The sequence below is a fragment of the Phanerochaete carnosa genome, assembly GCF_000300595.1.
Source record: "Phanerochaete carnosa HHB-10118-sp unplaced genomic scaffold PHACAscaffold_6, whole genome shotgun sequence".
NCBI classification, from domain to species: Eukaryota; Fungi; Basidiomycota; class Agaricomycetes; order Polyporales; family Phanerochaetaceae; genus Phanerochaete; species Phanerochaete carnosa.
In genome coordinates this window covers 2,694,624-2,712,597 of record NW_006767633.1, presented here as the reverse complement: position 1 = coordinate 2,712,597, position 17,974 = coordinate 2,694,624, and the positions used below count along the sequence as shown (strand labels likewise).

Genomic DNA, 17,974 nt, shown 5'->3' with positions numbered 1-17,974 from the left:
ATTTTGATGTCGCCTCGTGAGCTCAAATGCTGCTGTTTCAGGCCCAAGAATCGTACACTGGGGCACAGAAACACAGTCTGCGGCGTTGGGCGGGTGTTCAACTCAAGGCCCGCATCTACATCGCAATACCTCTGCGCAAGTAGGCAGGACCGTCGCCTTTGCCTTTTCACTCATCCACTGCCATCTAAGGGTCGGCGCCGAATGTACTCAGTTAGACGTCGATGTTTCCGGCCCTCTTCGCATCCAGTTGATATCATTCGAGCCGGCTTACACTCACAAAGGCCGGCGAGATCTTGCCAACGGCTTGAAAAATGCTCTCCTAGTTGTGTCGTTAGACGGACTTCGCCAGATGATGCGATAAAACTGGCAACTTCGATCGGTATGGGTTCGTGCAAGATTGTGCCCGCATTCTCAAGCTGAGATTTGACTAATACTCGCCCAGAGCTCTACCTTGCGAGAATTCAATTGCTTGGATTCATGATGGGGCACATACTGAGCTGCCTCCCTATTATCTGGCAAGGCTGATCATCCTGATGTATCCATACAGGTGCATTCAGTGGTCTACCACAGAAATCCTCCAGCAGCCTATTCAGACCATGGCGCGTCTCCTCGTGCCCCTCATACAACCAGGGAGCCCCGAATCAACTAATCTCAGGCTACCTCCATCAAGAGAGCCAGTTTCCAAAAAGTCCAGTCTTCCTGGCTCTTCTTGAGATTATCCTTCCTGCACAGGTGGCTGATTGCTCCAGCAAAATTTGGGCTCCACACCATCCGGTGCGTGGTAGTTAGGCAAAACCCTTCATGCCACACGCAGCACTGATGTGATTTACCGATGGCAAGGAAGATAGACTAGTTTCGAGGGCGAAGACTAGCAAGCTACAAACGGCGTCGTGGAAGGATCACTGTCCTATGTCGCACACTGTCCCGCACCAAGCACTGTATGGAGGCTCAGTCGAGGGATCTTTTGCTAACCGAGGCAAATCTGACACTGCAAGTGCCCGCATAGTACCGGCACGCTTTACACTGACCTTATCTATGCCGATGCCAGAAACCCCTGCATAGCCTGCGGCAGAAGACGAAAATTTGCATCAGCCTATTAGCGGTGTTCGCGACGACTCTTTCGACCTGTGCTCGCTCGCGCATTTAAGGTCCCTCATTTCTCCAAAGCCTCGACTTAACTTAGACACACACGCTCGGCTGTACTTGCGCCGGACATCGCCATGGTCAGTTTTAGCTCGCGGGCTGACATTATTCGCTTCCGCCGAGTGTTTATGTGAGAAAGTAACCCGCACCACTGGGAAGCGACTCCTCTTTCTATCTATCCGTATGCATTTTTTCTTGTTCCGAATTTCAGGATCGTTGTGGCAACAAGTGCAATATAGCTTGAGAGGTGTGATAACTCTCTGAAAGCTCACAATATGTACGCTAAGACTGACCCTTGCATCTCTTGGCAGATTGCCTCACCTTTCTGCTGCAGCCTTTATCATAGTGGAATATAGCTCTGTTACATTTCTATGTCACAGAAGTACGTACTACGGCGCGTACTCAATTTCCACACCCAAGGCTCATGCGATACCAAACATTAGGCCTCCGCCGAATCTGCCAGCTTCCGACAGCCGTGATCTCACACGGGCCTTCAACCGGCGACTGAGCCGGCCACCACAGGTAGGGCACTTCTTCATCCAGTCCAACAAACCGGCAAACCCTTCATGCGGCACAGCGAACTTCATAGAACCAGTGCGCGTACACCGGCGATCAAACAGCCGTTTGCTGTGCAGTCGCAGATCCTAGTATGGCCGAGCCGCCATGTGCAGCGACACAGCCATTGCCCCTCATACCAAAGTCAGCGAACGGGCGGGTATCTCAGTTGCGCGGATCACAGCGCCTGCCATTTGTGTGCAATTACGCTTTTGACTGTGTCTGTTAATGAGGTTCAGACGACCTGGAAAACCCCTACGACAGTCGGTTCGTTCTTAGAAAGGCGGGGCCCGAAGGTTCGTATAAAACTGGTGGCGATCGCAGTCAGAACCGCACCCCGTAGCCAGTTATCTCCTCTCCCCTCCCCACAAAGATGCTCCTTCGTCTCAGCCTCCGACGTGTGCGTAACAGGTCATACCAACATCCACGCTTCTCCATCATGGGTCCACATGAGCACGACCACTTGTTCTTCTCCTCCGGTGGCGTCCAGGGAATCAATCTTGCTAATGCCCGCACCGGACAACTCGAAAATCTCGATGAGTGCGATGAAGACGTGTTCCCTGCGACCTTCGCCAAAGTAACCGTGCTCATCACCGTGCGCAGCTCATCCGCTACATTTCCATGATGTGTCGGTGCTCACACTAGCTTTAGCTACATGGATATGAGGTGTATCGGCGGGTCAAGAACGTACAGCGCGTCCGTGGGGGTGTACCGCTGCCTGTTCAGCGATCTAAACTGGTCCGGTGCATTGCGGAAGCGATGCAGGGATTCATCAACCAAGTGAGTGCAGTGGCCTCGTCCGAATCTCGGTGACTGGCATGTTCATTACCACCTGTGTCGAAGGCTCGGCCTACGAGCGATCACGACGGTGCCTTCGCGTTTGGCCTTGCAGGCATCCAGATGGAGCATCTCTATCTCCTCGAGATTCATCGCTATGGCAAGACCCTGGTCCCAGTCCTTGGCTACGTCCCTCCCGGCATCGATCTAGCAGTCACGGTACGTTGCTAGCAGGCTCGCATGAGACTCGCATTAATGTGAACTCTTGCCAACCCCCATCAGCCCGAGTTCAATGAACCTTTCGCCTTGGCCTTTTAACATCAATGGCGATATTTTCTAGCTAGATCTGAGGCTTCCAGTGTCGATCACTTAGTATTTCCCTAATGTTCTTCTCGATCTCACCATATATTCGTATCATGTACGCATAATGGGTATCATCATGTACAGCGAGGTGCAAATACAAGCCTCAGTAGTAGAATATAGAGCTTTATAATCAGAATCTGCTCCGATTAGCTGGCAAGTGGCGGCCTCTAGAGGTCCTACAGGCTGGGTATACCATGTACCTCCGAGTTGACGACAATGGCAGAGAAGATGGCCGAATCTACTATTGAACCCAGGGTAAGTACATGGATTGTAGTCGACATGTTCACAACACTACCGGAAAGCGCATTCGACATAGGTGGCACCTTACCGACCCACAGCCGCTATTCCGACGCTTCGCTGAGGGCGCGATCGCAGTGACTAATCTCCCGTGCGGAAGCCAGTCAATGTCGCACACATCAGGCTGTGAGCGATCGATTTTGCATGACCTGAGGTGTCTTTATCGTGTACCATGCGGAGCTGTCTACAAAAACTCAAACGTGGCCGACCTGCTGTCACTAGCTAACGGGGCAATTTACAGCCGACCTCAGCGGCACGAGAGTACGAGAGCCATTACGCCACCCTAGGGCTAAGCTCGCCAATCTGGCTCGGTCATCTGCAACCTATGGGGGCTACGCGCATCTTTCCTGCCTACAAAAATCCAGGACAGAGCCGATAGTGGCCGGTGCGCCGAAGTCAGCGCATCGAAGGGTACGGGAGTGTCATTACATCACTCCGCGATGAAGCATGTCACCTAGACCGTATCAAGGGGACTTTTGGTCAGTTGCTGGGGCTCGTCCCGACGTCTTGCTCGCTTCCGTCGCATGTGGCGCCGTTAATACCCTGCCCGCCCGGAGCAATTTTTCACATGAGCGGACCCAGAGGCACAGTGAAATGCTGCTAATGACGAGTCTCACCAATGGTAGCAGAAGAGGATCGAGGGCGGAGTCACTATAGCATGTTTTACGATACAGGTCTGATGAGCGCGATGTCTGCTGTAGCTCGGATATCCGCGGCTGCGCCCTCCGCAGGAGAATCGGTATCAATTTTTTGGCTAGGTCGGAAAGAAGGCCCGGGGACGATCATCTGCACCCACTGGCCAATGGCGGGGCCGTTGCGATATCAATTGTCGCCTGTTGTTGGTTTCCATCCCAGGTCAACCCGCGGCCCGGGGTGCGTGGTCGTTCACGCCCACAGAACGGCGCCGGCAGCTCCCGGCACAACCGGGATCTACGCGCCGCGCGGGCGGCGTCAGCCCGCCCAAGTCAAGTCGTCTGAAGTCCCGTCGCTCTCGAGTATCTTGTCTTCCATGGTCGCGAACTCAACACACTACTTGGCAGCTGGCACCGGTGCGTCTCGGTGTCTACAGTATCCTTTGCTACTCTAAAGCAGCTTGCTATGCCTGTAGATCGTCTACCTAACCTGTAAACGCTATACTCTCCGTGTCCTCTACGTATCTTCCGGGACCGAGTATTAGGGTGCAAACCTATGGCATGGGAGACACAGTCTGTGCGCGCTCATTGCTTGTCAACGGCGCTGTCCCTAGTTTGCTTACGGGACACACCGCCTGCAGGCTATGAGTCCCGAGGGTGAAGGCTGGTAAATCGTAAGCGGCGGGGACAGTGCGTCGCGGCGACGGCGGTGGGTCTCGCTTGTGCGTGTCCCGCACCGAGCAAGGTTCGTGCTGTAAGTGACTGCACGATCGAAACTCTCCACGCTGACCCCGATATTCGCCGGCGCAGAAAACAACATATCCTGACGGATCTCCGGTGGACCATCTTCGCAATGACCCGTTTCTGTCGTCTCGACGACTTCTCCGGCACCTTCGAAACGGCGTGGTTCTCCCGTTCCTTCATCCACGTGGCTCGGTTCCGGCGGTTGCAACTCAAAGTGGCGACGAACCGAAGGTTGCCATCGCTTCTGAACCTTCCGTATGGAAGGATAGACATACAAGTGCCTTATCTGTCTTTCAGCCGCTTTTCGTCACAATGTCGATGCTGCTGTGGCGACGAATAATGTGGTCAGATAGCTTTATAGGTAAATAACCTCTTGCATAGCTCGCTCCTGCTGTCGTTATCCGACCAGAACTCGCCTGTGCTGGACCTATAGCCTTTGACAGCTAGGCGCTGAAGCGGGATTGCTGGCGGTCAGTACGCTCCTCGGCAGAGTCGCGGACCAACTGATCATCGCATCCAGGGTTCACAGGCTTCTGACGGTCCTGATCACCCGAGCTGCCCGCAGCCGTCGGATAGTTTATATTGACTCTGCACGACACGGTTATCTACAGGATTGGACAGCAATATTAATGTCCAGACAGCCCAGACAATCCTCACGATAGTCGGCCCTTGTTGTCGAAAATGGAACCCGACGGCGCTGGTAAACCCCCAGCGGATCACTAGCCTCACACGAACTCATGATTCTACACAGCCAGCTACCACCACCTCTTCCTCGTCATGGCCACGCCTTCCAATATCCATCCACTGCCTAATTCATCCTACCAGCATCCCCAGCACGCCAACACGGGACCGCATAAGCGCGACCACTGGTTCTTCTCCCGCCGCGGCGTCTGGGGAGTGAATCTCTCGGATGCCTGTTCCGGGCGGCTCGAAGATCTCGACTGGCAAGACGATGTACTACGCCCCGCCAGGTTCGTCAAGGTCACTCGTGTTATTACCGTGCACAGCTTGTGCCTTGTGCCAACCCGATTTTTCGTTGCTCACAACAGGTCTCAGATACGCGGGCACAGGATATTCCGTCGAGTTAAGAACATGCAGTGCGTGCGTGGTGGTGTGCCGATGCCTGTCCCGCGCCATAAAGTGGCTCGTTGCATTACGGACGCGATGTTCGCGTTTCTCAACCAGGTGAGTAGGCAAGCCCTGTCAGGAAGCCTGTGCCCTAATGCACCCGTAGCTATTTGGCAGGGTCTAACCCACTGAGGATCACGACTTGATCTTCGCGCTCGGCCCTGGGGTTATCGAGATGCAACACCTCTACTCCCTCGAGGTGCGTCGGTACAACAATACTCTGGTCCCCGTCTTTAGCTACAGGCCGCCCAGCACTGGCCCCGCAGTTGTGATGCGTCACTAGTAGGCTCCTGTAATGCTGCAGTCTAATCCCCACTATCTTCCAACAGCCCGAGATCAACGCTCAGATCAACGACCCTTTCGTCGCGACCTTAGACAACTACGACGGTAGCTTCTAGCCACTCCAGACCGACGGCTTTCTATGGCCTCGATGTATCACAATACACTTTGTTAAAAGTCATCCATTTGCAATCGCTTGCTAATAATTAGTGATGTTGGGCACAAGAGATGTAGATGCAAGCCCTAACAATAAGTAGAAAGCCTACTAATTCAATTGAATTAGGGAGTGCACCAGGGAATTTATGAGATAGGCGGGCGGCGCGCAGACTCTTCGCCCGTGCCTTCGCCATTCCTTTCGTACGTTTCTTCATATCTCTCCGGTGCTCTTCTCCCTATGTTGACGTGAGCCAACAGGTGGTCTACGAGAGTCCAGTGTCTAGCGTTATCCTATATACGAAGTCAGCTTCCTATGAGAAAATGATGCCTTTACTGATGCCTTTTTGTTCATCTTGACTGCTGTCTCCCTCGATGTACGTGAAACCTGCGGTCTGAATGAACAGGTTTCAATTAAGCGAGACGCACGTGAGTGATAGGCCTTCCAGTGCGCCGACGTCGGCATTGACCTATTCTCAAGGGATAATTCCGGAATTAGGGGCCGAAGACTGCGGCTATCTGTATGCTGTACGATATAGAGGAAACCATCTCGTTAGAGAGTGGAGAGCATCAAATGCGGTGCGAAGCATTGATGCCCTTTTAATAAACGCGGATGAGCGGCTGGCTCCACTAATTGGGACCCACGGTCCTATTCTCGTGATGCGTTGCGTGACTGACTGTTTAATGCCTAGAAGCTCCCCGCACCACTCACAACCTGGTTCTAATACTTGAATTAAGCAAGCATGTAGAATGTTTTCCATGTTCCTAATCTTGAAGGCTCACGTCAAAGCGTGCCATGTATCACAGCCAAGAGCTCCTGCGCTCTTCGATGAAGTCCTCAACAATCATGCATCCCCCAGCCCCGGAACCATGGTGATGCGTATTGATGTGGCTCCCAAGCTCCAATCTGTGTTCATTTCAGGCTTGCACAGGTCTGTACAGCGCTCCGATGATGGCCGCGGATGCTCCTAGCACGAGAAGACGCCTTGCGAGGCCGTATAAAACCCTACGGCAGACGTCCGACAACTTCAGCTCAGCTCATTCTTTCATTCCTCTTTCGAGCTCTTTCTTCTTCTCCAAGTTCAGGTGCTGGTCTGTGAGTAACGAGCTCGGCGGTTTGTTAGAGAGCCAGAAGCTGACTATGACTTCAATAGCCTGACTTGTTTATTTTATTTTAATCACCTTCGCATTCGACCATCTCACGACGCGCCCTTTCCTCTACTCACGACCCTCTACACCTCTTCTTGATTTTACTCTTTCACGACTCCAATCATGTACGCTCCCAAGGCTGTCATAGTTCTCGCTGTTGCCGCCGCCGCTGCCCCCGCCCTCGCCCGGCCGTATGTGTTTACTCGTCACCTCCAGGAGGACACAGACTTACAACTGGTTTCGCAGCCTTGACGGACCCCTTGTTTCCCGTGGTGATATTAACCTCAGTCAACAAGAGCTGCAAAACGCGCGCCAGAACCTGTTCCAGTCACCAAAATCAGTCGCCCATGCCCGCGAGTTCCACCAGTAAGTCTCGGCTGCCCGTCTCCGCTTATGCGCTTTGCTGACTGTACGATAGCGACCACCACGGCCACCACGGCCACAGGCACCACGGTCACCGGCACCACGGCCACAAGCACCACGGTGGCATGCACCACGCTCGCGAGGAGGGCGTTGCGCACCGCAAGTCCGGACATAAGCACCACGGCCACAAGCACCGCGGCCACAAACACCACAAGGGCCACAAGGGTGCCAAGCCCCAGCACGCTGCTGCCCACGCTGCGCGTGCGCTTTTCGCCCGCGAGGCCCAGGATATGGATGAGTCCGGCGCGTTCAGCTTCACCAAGTTCCTCGGCGGCCTGCTCCGCCGCGAAGACGTCGAGATGCTCGCTCGCGCAGACCCCTCAGACGAGCAGTCTGGTGCTTTCAACCTGCTCAAGACCATTGGCAGCATCCTTCGCCGCGAGGATATGGAGATGCTCGCCCGCGCAGATCCTTCAGACCAGCAGTCGGGTGCCTTCAACCTGCTGAAGACTATCGGCAGCATCCTTCGTCGCGAGGACATGGAAATGCTTGCCCGCGCGGACCCTTCAGATGAGTCCGGTGCTTTCAGCTTCACCAAGTTCCTCGGCGGCCTTCTCCGTCGCGAAGATGTCGAGATGCTCGCCCGCGCGGACCCCTCAGACAAGCAGTCCGGTGCATTTAACCTCCTCAAGACCATTGGCAGCATTCTTCGCCGGGAGGATATGGAGATGCTCGCCCGTGCTGACCCGTCCGATGAGCAGTCGGGTGCGTTCAATCTGCTGAAGACTATTGGCAGCATCCTCCGCCGAGAGGATGTCGAGATGCTCGCTCGCGCAGACCCTTCGGACCAGCAGTCGGGTGCGTTCAACCTGCTGAAGACCATTGGCAGCTTCCTTCGCCGCGAGGACATGGAAATGCTTGCCCGCGCGAACCCTTCGGATGAGTCCGGCGCGTTCAGCTTCACCAAATTCCTCGGCGGCCTTCTCCGTCGTGAAGACGTCGAGATGCTCGCTCGCGCGGATCCCTCAGACGAGCAATCGGGTGCTTTCAACCTGCTGAAGACCATTGGCAGCATCCTCCGCCGAGAGGATATCGAGATGCTCGCTCGCGCGGACCCTTCGGACCAGCAGTCTGGTGCCTTCAACCTGCTCAAGACCATTGGCAGCATTCTTCGCCGGGAGGAGATGTGAGTGTTTCTTGGAGTCTGACTTCAGGAAATGTGTGCCTAACAACTTCCTCGCAGGGCTCGTAGCCTCAACGACCTCGACTGAGGACCCTTAGCAAGAACTCGATTGCTTACTTCCGGGGCATGTGGGCGAAGACATGAGTGATATAAATGATCTTCCGTTTACAATCGTTCATTTTTAATCATTTATTCATGATTAATAGTGGTATAATGAGTAGAGGACTTACTGATTTGAATACGTCTCGATTTACTAAGACTTGTGAGCTGGGTAAGTGGCGCGCCTCCGAGTCGCTGGAGACGCGCGTCGGGTTTCATACTGTGCAGCGGGACTGGACATTGGCATCAGGCCCGTGAACTCTGTTTGATGAGATGAGGGATACCTCAGACCCACTGTGGGGAGATGAATTGATGCTAATGCCAAACAGCTGCTTTGTCGACCCTATGAGGCTCCGTGCCGCCAAACTACTCGGTCTTACCCATCTCCGAGTCATCGTCAAGCACGGACATCAACGCTACGCCACAGCTGTTACTCGCTGCCGACAACGGCGGCGAGGGAGCTTGGCATGATGCCCCTCCATCTGAGTACTCTCGCTATTTTCCTTTCGCTCTTTCACGATGTATAGTGCCGATATATTCCTACAAATTTCAGGGCGCGTAACTTACATTATTTTGACTTGCACGGCGGGGATATAATCTGAACTGCGGGGTTGTACATGTTGTGGAAGATCTTGCAGAAGGACCACGTATCTCTTTTGGCGCCAGCGTAACCTTATCGGATGCACCTACCGGCTGGTGGGCCGGGCTCGAGACTTGAGCCCCGATCAACAACCCGCGTTACATGTTCTGACTCGGACCACACCAGCACGACTTGCTACTACGTGCACAAGACCGAAGCAGTCTAGTGTTTTTTTTACCATCTCATGCCTCCTGACGCCTGCAGGCGCCCTAGCGACACCCTGACAACTTGGCAAGCGCCAATCCTTTGCACGACGCCGCGAATGGGATCTCCGAGACTTCGACAACCATGGTAACACCCTGGCAACAGGCTAACAGAGATTGCTGTGCGGGATGGACAGCGCCACAATTATCACAGCTCGTATCAATCCGCGGGAAAGCGTTAGCGGTGAATTAACGTTCTCCACCACATGGATTATGGTAGGCCTCATCAGCACAATTTGTCAATGTTTAGACCATCCAGATAATCCCCACAGCAGTAAATCCATTTCCTTGCAACGCCTATAAAACCTCGATGAATAACAGCGATATTGCTCACCACTTCTCTTCTTCATCCTCCTCAAAATGGCCACATGCTTCTGCCTGCAGCGTCTGCCTAATGTGCCCTACCAGCATCCCCGTCTTGCCGTTATGGGGCCGCACGAACGCGGACACTGGGCCTTCTCGTGTCACGGTGTTGAGGGAATGAATGTCTCCGATGCCCATGCAGGACGGCTCCAAGATCTCGACGGACACGACGACGAGCTGTTCCCCGCCTGCTTCTCCAGGGTCACCTGCCTCATCGCTGTGCGTAACTTGTCCAGTACTACCTTCGTGTGACCTGCCTCAGCTCACGTTTAATTTCAGATACGCGGGTATAAGGCGTACCGCCTGATCAGAAATGTGCAGCGCATCCGTGATGGAGTGCCACTGCCTGTCCCGCGTCACAGGGTGGTTCGTTGCATCGCAGAGACGATGTTCGCGTTCTTGAACCAGGTGGGTGTAATGGCACTGTTGGAGACTCTTGTGTCCTGACATGCTCACGACCACCCGTCTCAAGGCCCAGCCCACGGATGACCACGACGACACCTTCACGTTCAGTTTTGCCGGTATCCAGATGGAACACCTTTGCCTTCTCGAGCTGCATCGTTACGGCAAGACCATAGTCCCAGTCTTCGGATACATCCCCCCCAGTGTTAGTCTCGCGGTCACGGTGCGTCGCCAACGGTCTTGTATGAGGTCGGGGTCTGATCTTCTCTGACCCACCGGCAGCCCGAGATTAACCCGTGGTTCGATGGCGCTTTTACTGCAACATTCGACATGGGCGGTAGTAGATTCTAGATTTGAGGTGCTCTATATTGGTCACATCGCGGCTCCTCTGACGTCTCAAAGATCTGTAATACTATGTATGGTACAAAGAAAGCATACCAATTTGAAACTGTCAGAGATTGACTGCCACTTGCTAGTAAGGGAGCCGTGGACTGGGAACGCTGCATGATCAACGATGGGGCGGAGAACATATACTCAGTCGGGGATAGTATCGGCAAGAACTGTGCTTGAGACCCAGAGACGAGTCAGACGACATCATCCTGAACAGGTAAATCGCATGATTTCGCTTCCGACCCAGGCATTTTCTGCAGGCAGAACAGAGAGCTCAGGAGAATATGCACAACAGCGTGACGCTGAAGACGCAACAAGTGCCAAACGTGAGCTTAAGGGCGGCACAATCATATTTCTGAACCGCAGCAATTACCTATCTTGGGAAGGCTTCCGGTGATAAGGCTCCGCGGCAGTAGCGCGCGGTGATGCCAGGCAGTTGCATTCGAGGCGATGTCGACCTCGCCGGAAAGCACCGGTCAACCCGAACATGCATGAAGCCCTGGAGCCTGGGCTCTAGTGCTCGCACTTCAAGTCGACGCCGACAAACCTGCGCTCCACACTTCCGTCGACGGTGTCGGGGTCGTAAATCTCCGTGCAGGATCGATATTCTTTAGTACACTGAACCGATCTGCGTCGATGCAGAAGACGGTAGCCGGCAGGAGACAGAGAACGTCATGGCGAGCCATTCTGCACGGCCTCTGGTGGATTACCTAGGCAACGACACGTCTCGTACGACCCGCTTACCTCGCTCAATCACCTCCCCATTTTTCCGTCTACATGGCTCGGCTCCACTGGCTGCAGCCCGAGCTACGGACGTAAAGTAGATTGACGCCGCTTCCGAAGTGAGGTGGAAAGGCCTCGCCCGCCTCCCAGCCACTTTTCACCCCGCTCCCAATGTAGATATTGACAAGCACAAGGCAGGCTGAAAGGTATGTGATTTCTTCGTGAGCTCACGACTGTGGATAATCATACTGATCTTTGCGTCGCTTTGCAGGCTGCTCCACGTTCCTGCTGTACTTATCATCGAGGAACTAATCCTTAATGGGCTTGTATGCTTTGACAGCGGAGCGCTGAGACAAGCCCGCCCGCAGTCGGTACTTACGCTCGTCTGCGGCGGCACGTAGCAACTAATTGCCACGCCCAGGGCCCATAAGCTTCCGACAGTAGTGAAGAGCTGCTAACATTCCGTTCTGCAATCGTCGGAGCGTTTCATATCGATGACGACGGGCACTGCTCTGCACGTCGCATGGTCATCGCCAGCATTGGACAACTGTGTCTAGACAATTTGGGCAATTCTTAGAGTTACGATGACTGGTCCGTGCTCTTAAAAGCGAGGCTCGACTACGTTGGTGGAATCTCAGTGAGTTTTTAGCCACAATCAATACCCCACAGCCAGCTTCTCCTCTTCCTCACGCTCCGCAAAGATGATCGCACGTTTCAACCTCCAGCGTCTGCCCATTGGATCATATCGGCACCCCCGCTCCTCCGTCATGGGTCGACACGAACGCGACCACTTGTTCTTCTCCCACCACAATGTCGAGGGAGTCAATCTCGCGGATGCTCACGCCGGGCGGCTCGAAAATCTCGATGGACGCGACGAGGGGCTGTTTCCTGCTACCTTCGCCAAGCTCACCTGCCTCATCACGGTGCGCAGCTTGCGGGTCACACTCGTGTGTTCTTTCATCACTTATGTGAGGCTGTAGATACGCGGATACGAGGCGTTCCGCCAGGTCAAGAACGTGCAACGCGTCCGCGGTGGCGTGCCGGTGCCCGTTCCGCGCCACAAAGTTGTTCGCTGCATCGCGGAAGTGATGCTCGCTTTCTTGCACCAGGCAAGTGCACAGGCCGTATCGGACCCCTCTTGTGCTCTGACATGTTTACAATTGCTTCCGCTCAGGCCCGGGCGGCAGACGGACACAGCGGCGCCTTTGCGTTCGGTCCTGCAGGCCTTCAGATGGAGCACCTCTACCTCCTCGAGCTGCAACGGCACGGCAAGACTCTCGTCCCCATCTTCGGCTTCGTTCCACCCGACGTCAGTCCTGTGGTCTTGGTATGCTGCCAATAGTCTCAAATGTGTTTGACTTCTGACCCTTTCCCCCCTCTGGCAGCCTGATATTGACATCGGGCTCGGCGAGGCTTTTGAAATGGCTTTCCTCACCCACGATCGCGGTTTCTGGCAGCCTCAGCTTTAAAGCTATCGATTTTGGTCACAAAGAACTCCTCTAACGCTCCCCTCGGTGTAGTAGTATTGTTTCATGGCTTGCAGCATTGTGTACAGTGAAGTACAGGACTCAGCAGGTCTCGGTCTCGGCAAAAGGGAGCTTATCAATTCGAATCATTGGAGTGGCCGCCGCTCGGGGATCTAAGGATTAGGTATTCAAATGTAAGAGCTGGATTAATACCCTGTTGTATTTCCATCCTGCAAATGAGCGACTGGCTTTAAGTAACGGTATCGTACGAAGCCATCCCTAGGCTTAGCTGCCTTATTGGGATCGGGTTGTTCCGTGTTAGACGCCAAGACGAACGCCGGCCCTCGCCGTCGCTCGACGCTCGATCACCTTTGTCTTCTGCTGAGCATGGCCTGTTATGGCACTTGCTGTTATCGGTGCGTGATTTTTTTTTCACAATATCTCTAGTTTCCGCAAAGTAGTATCTTACCTACGGATGCCTACAGATCGTCGACCTACAAGTGTTTTGCGGGCCTCTACAAACATGCGAAAAGAAAAAACTTAGAAAAGCTACTCAACATCCCCCCCCCGTCTACAACCTGTATTTAGAGGCTGAGTTTACGGTTGCGGTTCTGTGAAGGAGAGCAACAATCGGCTTGTACTCATTGCTTGCTAGTGGCGCTGTCCAAGTTGGACTATTCACAGGCTACGTGGCCAGCGGAAAGGCTAAGCGGCGCGAACAGCATGCCGCTGGTCTATCGGGGGATCTCTTGTCGACTATTTTGACATTACACGCTTCTCCGCGCAAAGCTTCGAGGCTTGGGCTTAGGCAAGGCGAAGTTTGTTTGCCGACGCGAGTTTGATGATGTGAGTGGTCATGCAGGACTGGTGCTCTTCGCACTGACCTCGACCTGGGCCGACGCAGGAAACTTTCTAGAAAGGGGCTGCAGAGTATGATATCTTGGAGAGTCTTCTCCGCCAGATTGCCTCGGCAACGACACCTTCGATTCTTGCTTGAACACCCTCTAAGCGGCACAGTCCTCCTCTTTTTCCGTTGACTGGTTCGGTCCAGACGGCTGTGGCTTAAAGCAGACGCGGCGACAGAATCTCAACTCTTGTTAATTGACAGAATCAACGGCGCGTTCGGGAGAAGATAACCCGGAGACGCCTTGCCTTGTTCTCAATACGGAGACTGTTATAGCGACGAGTACAAGGCAGCTTGGAAGATATGACGTTTCTCGGGGATGTCTATGCGACGAACACTCACACCAAGGCCGATCTTGCATCAGTTTGCAGGCTGCCCTGCGTTCCTTCCGCACTCTTCACGGCGGAACCAACTCTCGTAAGCTCCTGGACCAGCCTCCAACGTAGTAGATGGTACTACGGGCCGTCAGTAAGCCTGAATGCGGAGGGATGTGTCACAGGTGTACGTACCCCGTCGCTGAATCTGGGACTTCCGTGATATCAAGCTTTAACGATCTGATGCCAGACTCACAATCCGTCAAGAGTTTCGGCTTAGGACAGCCCTGACGAAGCCAGCTGCTTCCATTCCTTCACACAGTTGTTGGGCCTCGTACGCGGACGTCAGGGAGTGAATAATGTTCCCTCAACACGGATGGCAGCGTATTCTGGCTGGTGGACCTGCCATCGACGGTATTTGTCGATCATTTCGCCCGGACAGTCCAGATAATCGTCACGGTGGTCAGTCTGCCCTCTTAAAAGCGGGGCCCGACTTCGGTCGTAAAACTCCACTGGATTCCCGGTCACGGTCAGAATCACACCTCTCAGCCAGCTATCTCCTCTTCCTTATTACCCAATGGCTGCGCGGCTCAACTTACGACGCCTGCTCAATGTGCCACACCGGCATCCTCGCTCCTCCGTCATGGGTCCGCACGAACGCGATCACTTATTCTTCTCCTGTAATGACGTCGAGGGAGTCAACCTCGCGGATGCCCACGCCGGGCGGCTTGAAGATCTCGACAGGCGTGACGAGGAGCTGTTTCCCGCGAGCTTCGTCAAGGTTACTTGCCTCATCACAGTACGCAGTAGCTCCTTACACTCGTGGGTTCTGCTGTCGCTCACACTAAGATCCAGATACATGGGTACAGGGTATATCGTCAAGTTAAGAACATACAACGTGTCCGCAGGGGTGTGCCTGTGCCCATCCCGCGCCATAAAGTGGTTCGTTGCATCGCGGACGCTATGTTTGCATTTTTGAACCAGGTGAGTACGCAGTCCCCGGCGGCATCTCTGCAACCTGACGTGCTTGTTACCGCTTGTGTCAAGGCTCAAGCTGCGGACGATCATGACTGGACCTTCACGCTCGGCCCCGGAGGTATCGGGATGGAACATCTCTATCTCACTGAGCTGCGCCGGCATGGCAAGACTCTGGTCCCGGTCTTTGGATACATTGCTCCCGACGCCGATCCCGCAGTCCTGGTACGTCGCTGGCAGGTTTGCATGGGTCCGACGTCTGACTCCTACCATCTCTAGCAGCCCGAGATTGATACTTGGGTAAACGACCCTTTCGTTATGACCTTCGACACCAATGACAGTGGTCTTTAGCTGCCTCGGACACGAGGTTTTCTGTATCAATCACGCAAAGTTTCTCTAGGTTCTTTCGATTTCATCATACTAATTTCGTTCATTTGTTTCCACTTGTAATCGCTCATGTATCATTAATAGTACCATGTACAGTGACACAGACATAAGCCTTAGTATCAAGTAAAGTGCTCACTAATTTGAATCTTTTTCGATTAGTTGGAGAGCAGCTGCTGTTAGACGACCTGAAGCCGCGTGTCTCAAAGTCGACGATGTGGCAGGGAAAGCGTTCATGGGTAGTGCTGACAGGAGGAGAAGAAGCAGAGAACGCATTTTTTGCCATTTTTGAACTGAAACACTATCTGCAGGTAGAGCGAGCAGGTCAGGTGGGGTAGTATGAGGATATAGTGACTACAGTATAGTATGTGTAAGCTGGGTGTAAATGAACCTCTGTACATAGTAATTTTGTATGGAACTAGTAGTGCATTAGTAGTAATGTATTCACGAGGCCCCCGGTTCATGCCTTTCCCAAACCCGTCCATAACCTTTTTACCTTAGTGGCGGATGACCATAGTCTTGCGGTCTGCCTTGAGGGGAGTGGGCGGGATGCCCTGCTCGGCCTCCTTGATCAGATTGAGGACATCGCCAGCGCAACCGAAAGAGAGCGTGAAGCCAGAGCCACCCTGGCCATACGAGTGCACGATCTTGCTCAGAGAGCCGTCCGTCTTTTTGCGCAGCTCGCGCTCGACCCGGACGTTCTCACCACGCACGGGGCGCAGGCCCTGCACGATCGGCGAGTGCGGGTCCAGCTCGGCCTTCTCGAGGCCCGGCACGAACTTGTTGCACCGGTCGCGCATGCGCTTCATCTCGGGGCTTTCGAGGGTCAGATCGAGGTTGCCCTCGTTTGCCTGGGCGATACCTGTGGACATCGTCAGATATGAATATTGTTTGCCGCGACGAAACGCCTACCGCCGAGGATGAGGGTCTTGTCGTTGCGAGGAACGATGAAGACGATGCCGCCGTCATCGTCACGCTTGGCGTAGTCGTGCGCAACAACGAGCGCCTCGTTCACTTTCGGGAACTTGGTGCCGTCGTTGACGAGGCGGATGAGCGCACCACGGAGGGGGTAGACGGTCCTGTCGCCTGCAGCCTCGAAGGCACCGAGACCGGTGGCATCGACGATGTACTGGGCATCGAAGACCCGAAGGAGCGCGTCCTCCTGCTCGAGGAGGTCGCCCGAGATGTGGTGCGTGACGAGCTTGCCGCCCTTAGCCTCGACGACGGAGCGGAGCCAGAGCATGTAGGCGTCAGTGTCGACAACGGGCGTGGTGTGCTTATAGGCATCGACGACACCGGCCTCCTGGCTGACGGCGTGCTTGGTGACCAGGAGCGAGTCGCGCTCGAAGCCAGGGATCTGCACCGATAGTCAATATTCCCAGCGCTGAGTAATGAGTTTCTTGATCATACCTTGACATTTTCAATCTCGACCATCTTCTCGTACTCTTCCTGGTTTTCCTCGATGGGCTTGTCGAAGAAGAAGTTGGCAGTGCGCATGCGGATACCATGTCCAGTTTCGCCATCAGCAGGGAGGATGTCCTGTAGCTTCTGGAAGACGCGGTAAGAGGTCATGCACCAGACCTTGGAGAGCTTGAGGGAGATGAGGTCGGTGTGCCTGCCGCAGACAGCAGGGGGCCACTCCCAGCTGTTACGAATTGATCAGCGTTACGCAATTCTCGCTGAGGATAATCCACCCACAGAGCACCGGCGATCTGAGAGGTGATGCGGTCCTCCAGGGACGCCCACTTGTCAGAGATGACAGTGACTGAGTAGCCGGCATCGAGCAGAGCCCAGGCGTTCTATGGTATTGTTAGCGACCAGTTCTTATGGCGCGAACACCAGATGCGCTCACGGTAAGACCGGTGACACCACCGCCAATGATGAGAACGCGCTGGTCAGCGTACTTCCCAGCGTCGGGGCTAACACCCTCCTTGACAACGAGCTCGTTGTTCTCCCTGGTGACGTAGATTTTGGAGGCGACAGAAGACATGGCTAATTAGGAGATATGTAGGATGAGAAAGTTTAGGTGAGTGTGTATGAGACTAGTAGAGAAGACGAATCCGGGAGGCCGGTGCTCCTCAGACACTGAAGACGGTTAGGTTATATAGCTGGAGCAGAGGTTGCCGGCGACTGAGTCATTGTGTTGAGGAGTAGAGGTCGAGGTAGCGTTGAACGGCGGCCATAGAACGTTCGTCAACGACAGCACATACTCTTCTGACGACAGCACATACCCTTCCGTGTAGGCGGCACTAGAAGGCGCAGCATCCAGGGCATTCCATGGGACGTGAGCGGCGCTCCTGAAGATCGCAATGAATTGGCCGGAGTGCATTGTACCATCTGACCGT

General features: G+C 54.2%; 7 protein-coding genes across 7 annotated transcripts; 6 read left to right on the top strand and 1 right to left on the bottom strand.

Moving 5' to 3' along the window:
• Positions 1-1,713: 1,713 nt before the first annotated feature.
• Positions 1,714-2,738, top strand: PHACADRAFT_146899 (uncharacterized protein). The gene is made up of 3 exons (XM_007397318.1): positions 1,714-2,293; positions 2,350-2,478; positions 2,542-2,738. Exons 1-3 carry the CDS (start codon positions 2,072-2,074, stop codon positions 2,704-2,706), a joined length of 516 nt encoding a protein of 171 aa, XP_007397380.1. The 5' UTR covers positions 1,714-2,071; the 3' UTR covers positions 2,707-2,738.
• Positions 2,739-5,192: 2,454 nt separating this feature from the next.
• PHACADRAFT_197128 (uncharacterized protein) lies at positions 5,193-6,037 on the top strand (the record flags this gene model as incomplete). Its single annotated transcript, XM_007397317.1, has 5 exons — positions 5,193-5,211; positions 5,263-5,510; positions 5,568-5,696; positions 5,773-5,907; positions 5,969-6,037. 5 exons carry the CDS (start codon positions 5,193-5,195, stop codon positions 6,035-6,037), a joined length of 600 nt encoding a protein of 199 aa, XP_007397379.1.
• Positions 6,038-7,228: 1,191 nt separating this feature from the next.
• PHACADRAFT_185584 (uncharacterized protein) lies at positions 7,229-8,854 on the top strand (the record flags this gene model as incomplete). Its single annotated transcript, XM_007397316.1, has 4 exons — positions 7,229-7,411; positions 7,467-7,586; positions 7,639-8,769; positions 8,827-8,854. The coding sequence occupies exons 1-4, from the start codon at positions 7,344-7,346 to the stop codon at positions 8,852-8,854; spliced, it is 1,347 nt and encodes a 448-aa protein (XP_007397378.1). The 5' UTR covers positions 7,229-7,343.
• Positions 8,855-10,034: 1,180 nt separating this feature from the next.
• Positions 10,035-10,328, top strand: PHACADRAFT_258708 (uncharacterized protein). Its single transcript, XM_007397315.1, has one exon. The coding sequence runs from the start codon at positions 10,069-10,071 to the stop codon at positions 10,321-10,323; it is 255 nt and encodes an 84-aa protein (XP_007397377.1). The 5' UTR covers positions 10,035-10,068; the 3' UTR covers positions 10,324-10,328.
• A 1,658-nt stretch (positions 10,329-11,986) lies between these two features.
• Positions 11,987-13,293, top strand: PHACADRAFT_210479 (uncharacterized protein). Its single transcript, XM_007397314.1, has 4 exons — positions 11,987-12,509; positions 12,567-12,710; positions 12,761-12,913; positions 12,972-13,293. Exons 1-4 carry the CDS (start codon positions 12,288-12,290, stop codon positions 13,053-13,055), a joined length of 603 nt encoding a protein of 200 aa, XP_007397376.1. The 5' UTR covers positions 11,987-12,287; the 3' UTR covers positions 13,056-13,293.
• Positions 13,294-14,901: 1,608 nt separating this feature from the next.
• Positions 14,902-15,760, top strand: PHACADRAFT_258706 (uncharacterized protein). The gene is made up of 4 exons (XM_007397313.1): positions 14,902-15,069; positions 15,126-15,254; positions 15,318-15,470; positions 15,525-15,760. Exons 1-4 carry the CDS (start codon positions 14,914-14,916, stop codon positions 15,594-15,596), a joined length of 510 nt encoding a protein of 169 aa, XP_007397375.1. The 5' UTR covers positions 14,902-14,913; the 3' UTR covers positions 15,597-15,760.
• Positions 15,761-16,126: 366 nt separating this feature from the next.
• On the bottom strand, positions 16,127-17,844 carry PHACADRAFT_210477 (uncharacterized protein; the record flags this gene model as incomplete). The annotated part of the gene is made up of 5 exons (XM_007397312.1): positions 17,482-17,844; positions 17,328-17,428; positions 17,040-17,274; positions 16,542-16,986; positions 16,127-16,491 (listed from the first exon to the last, which is right to left on the bottom strand). The coding sequence occupies exons 1-5, from the start codon at positions 17,617-17,619 to the stop codon at positions 16,127-16,129; spliced, it is 1,284 nt and encodes a 427-aa protein (XP_007397374.1). The 5' UTR covers positions 17,620-17,844.
• Positions 17,845-17,974: the final 130 nt, after the last annotated feature.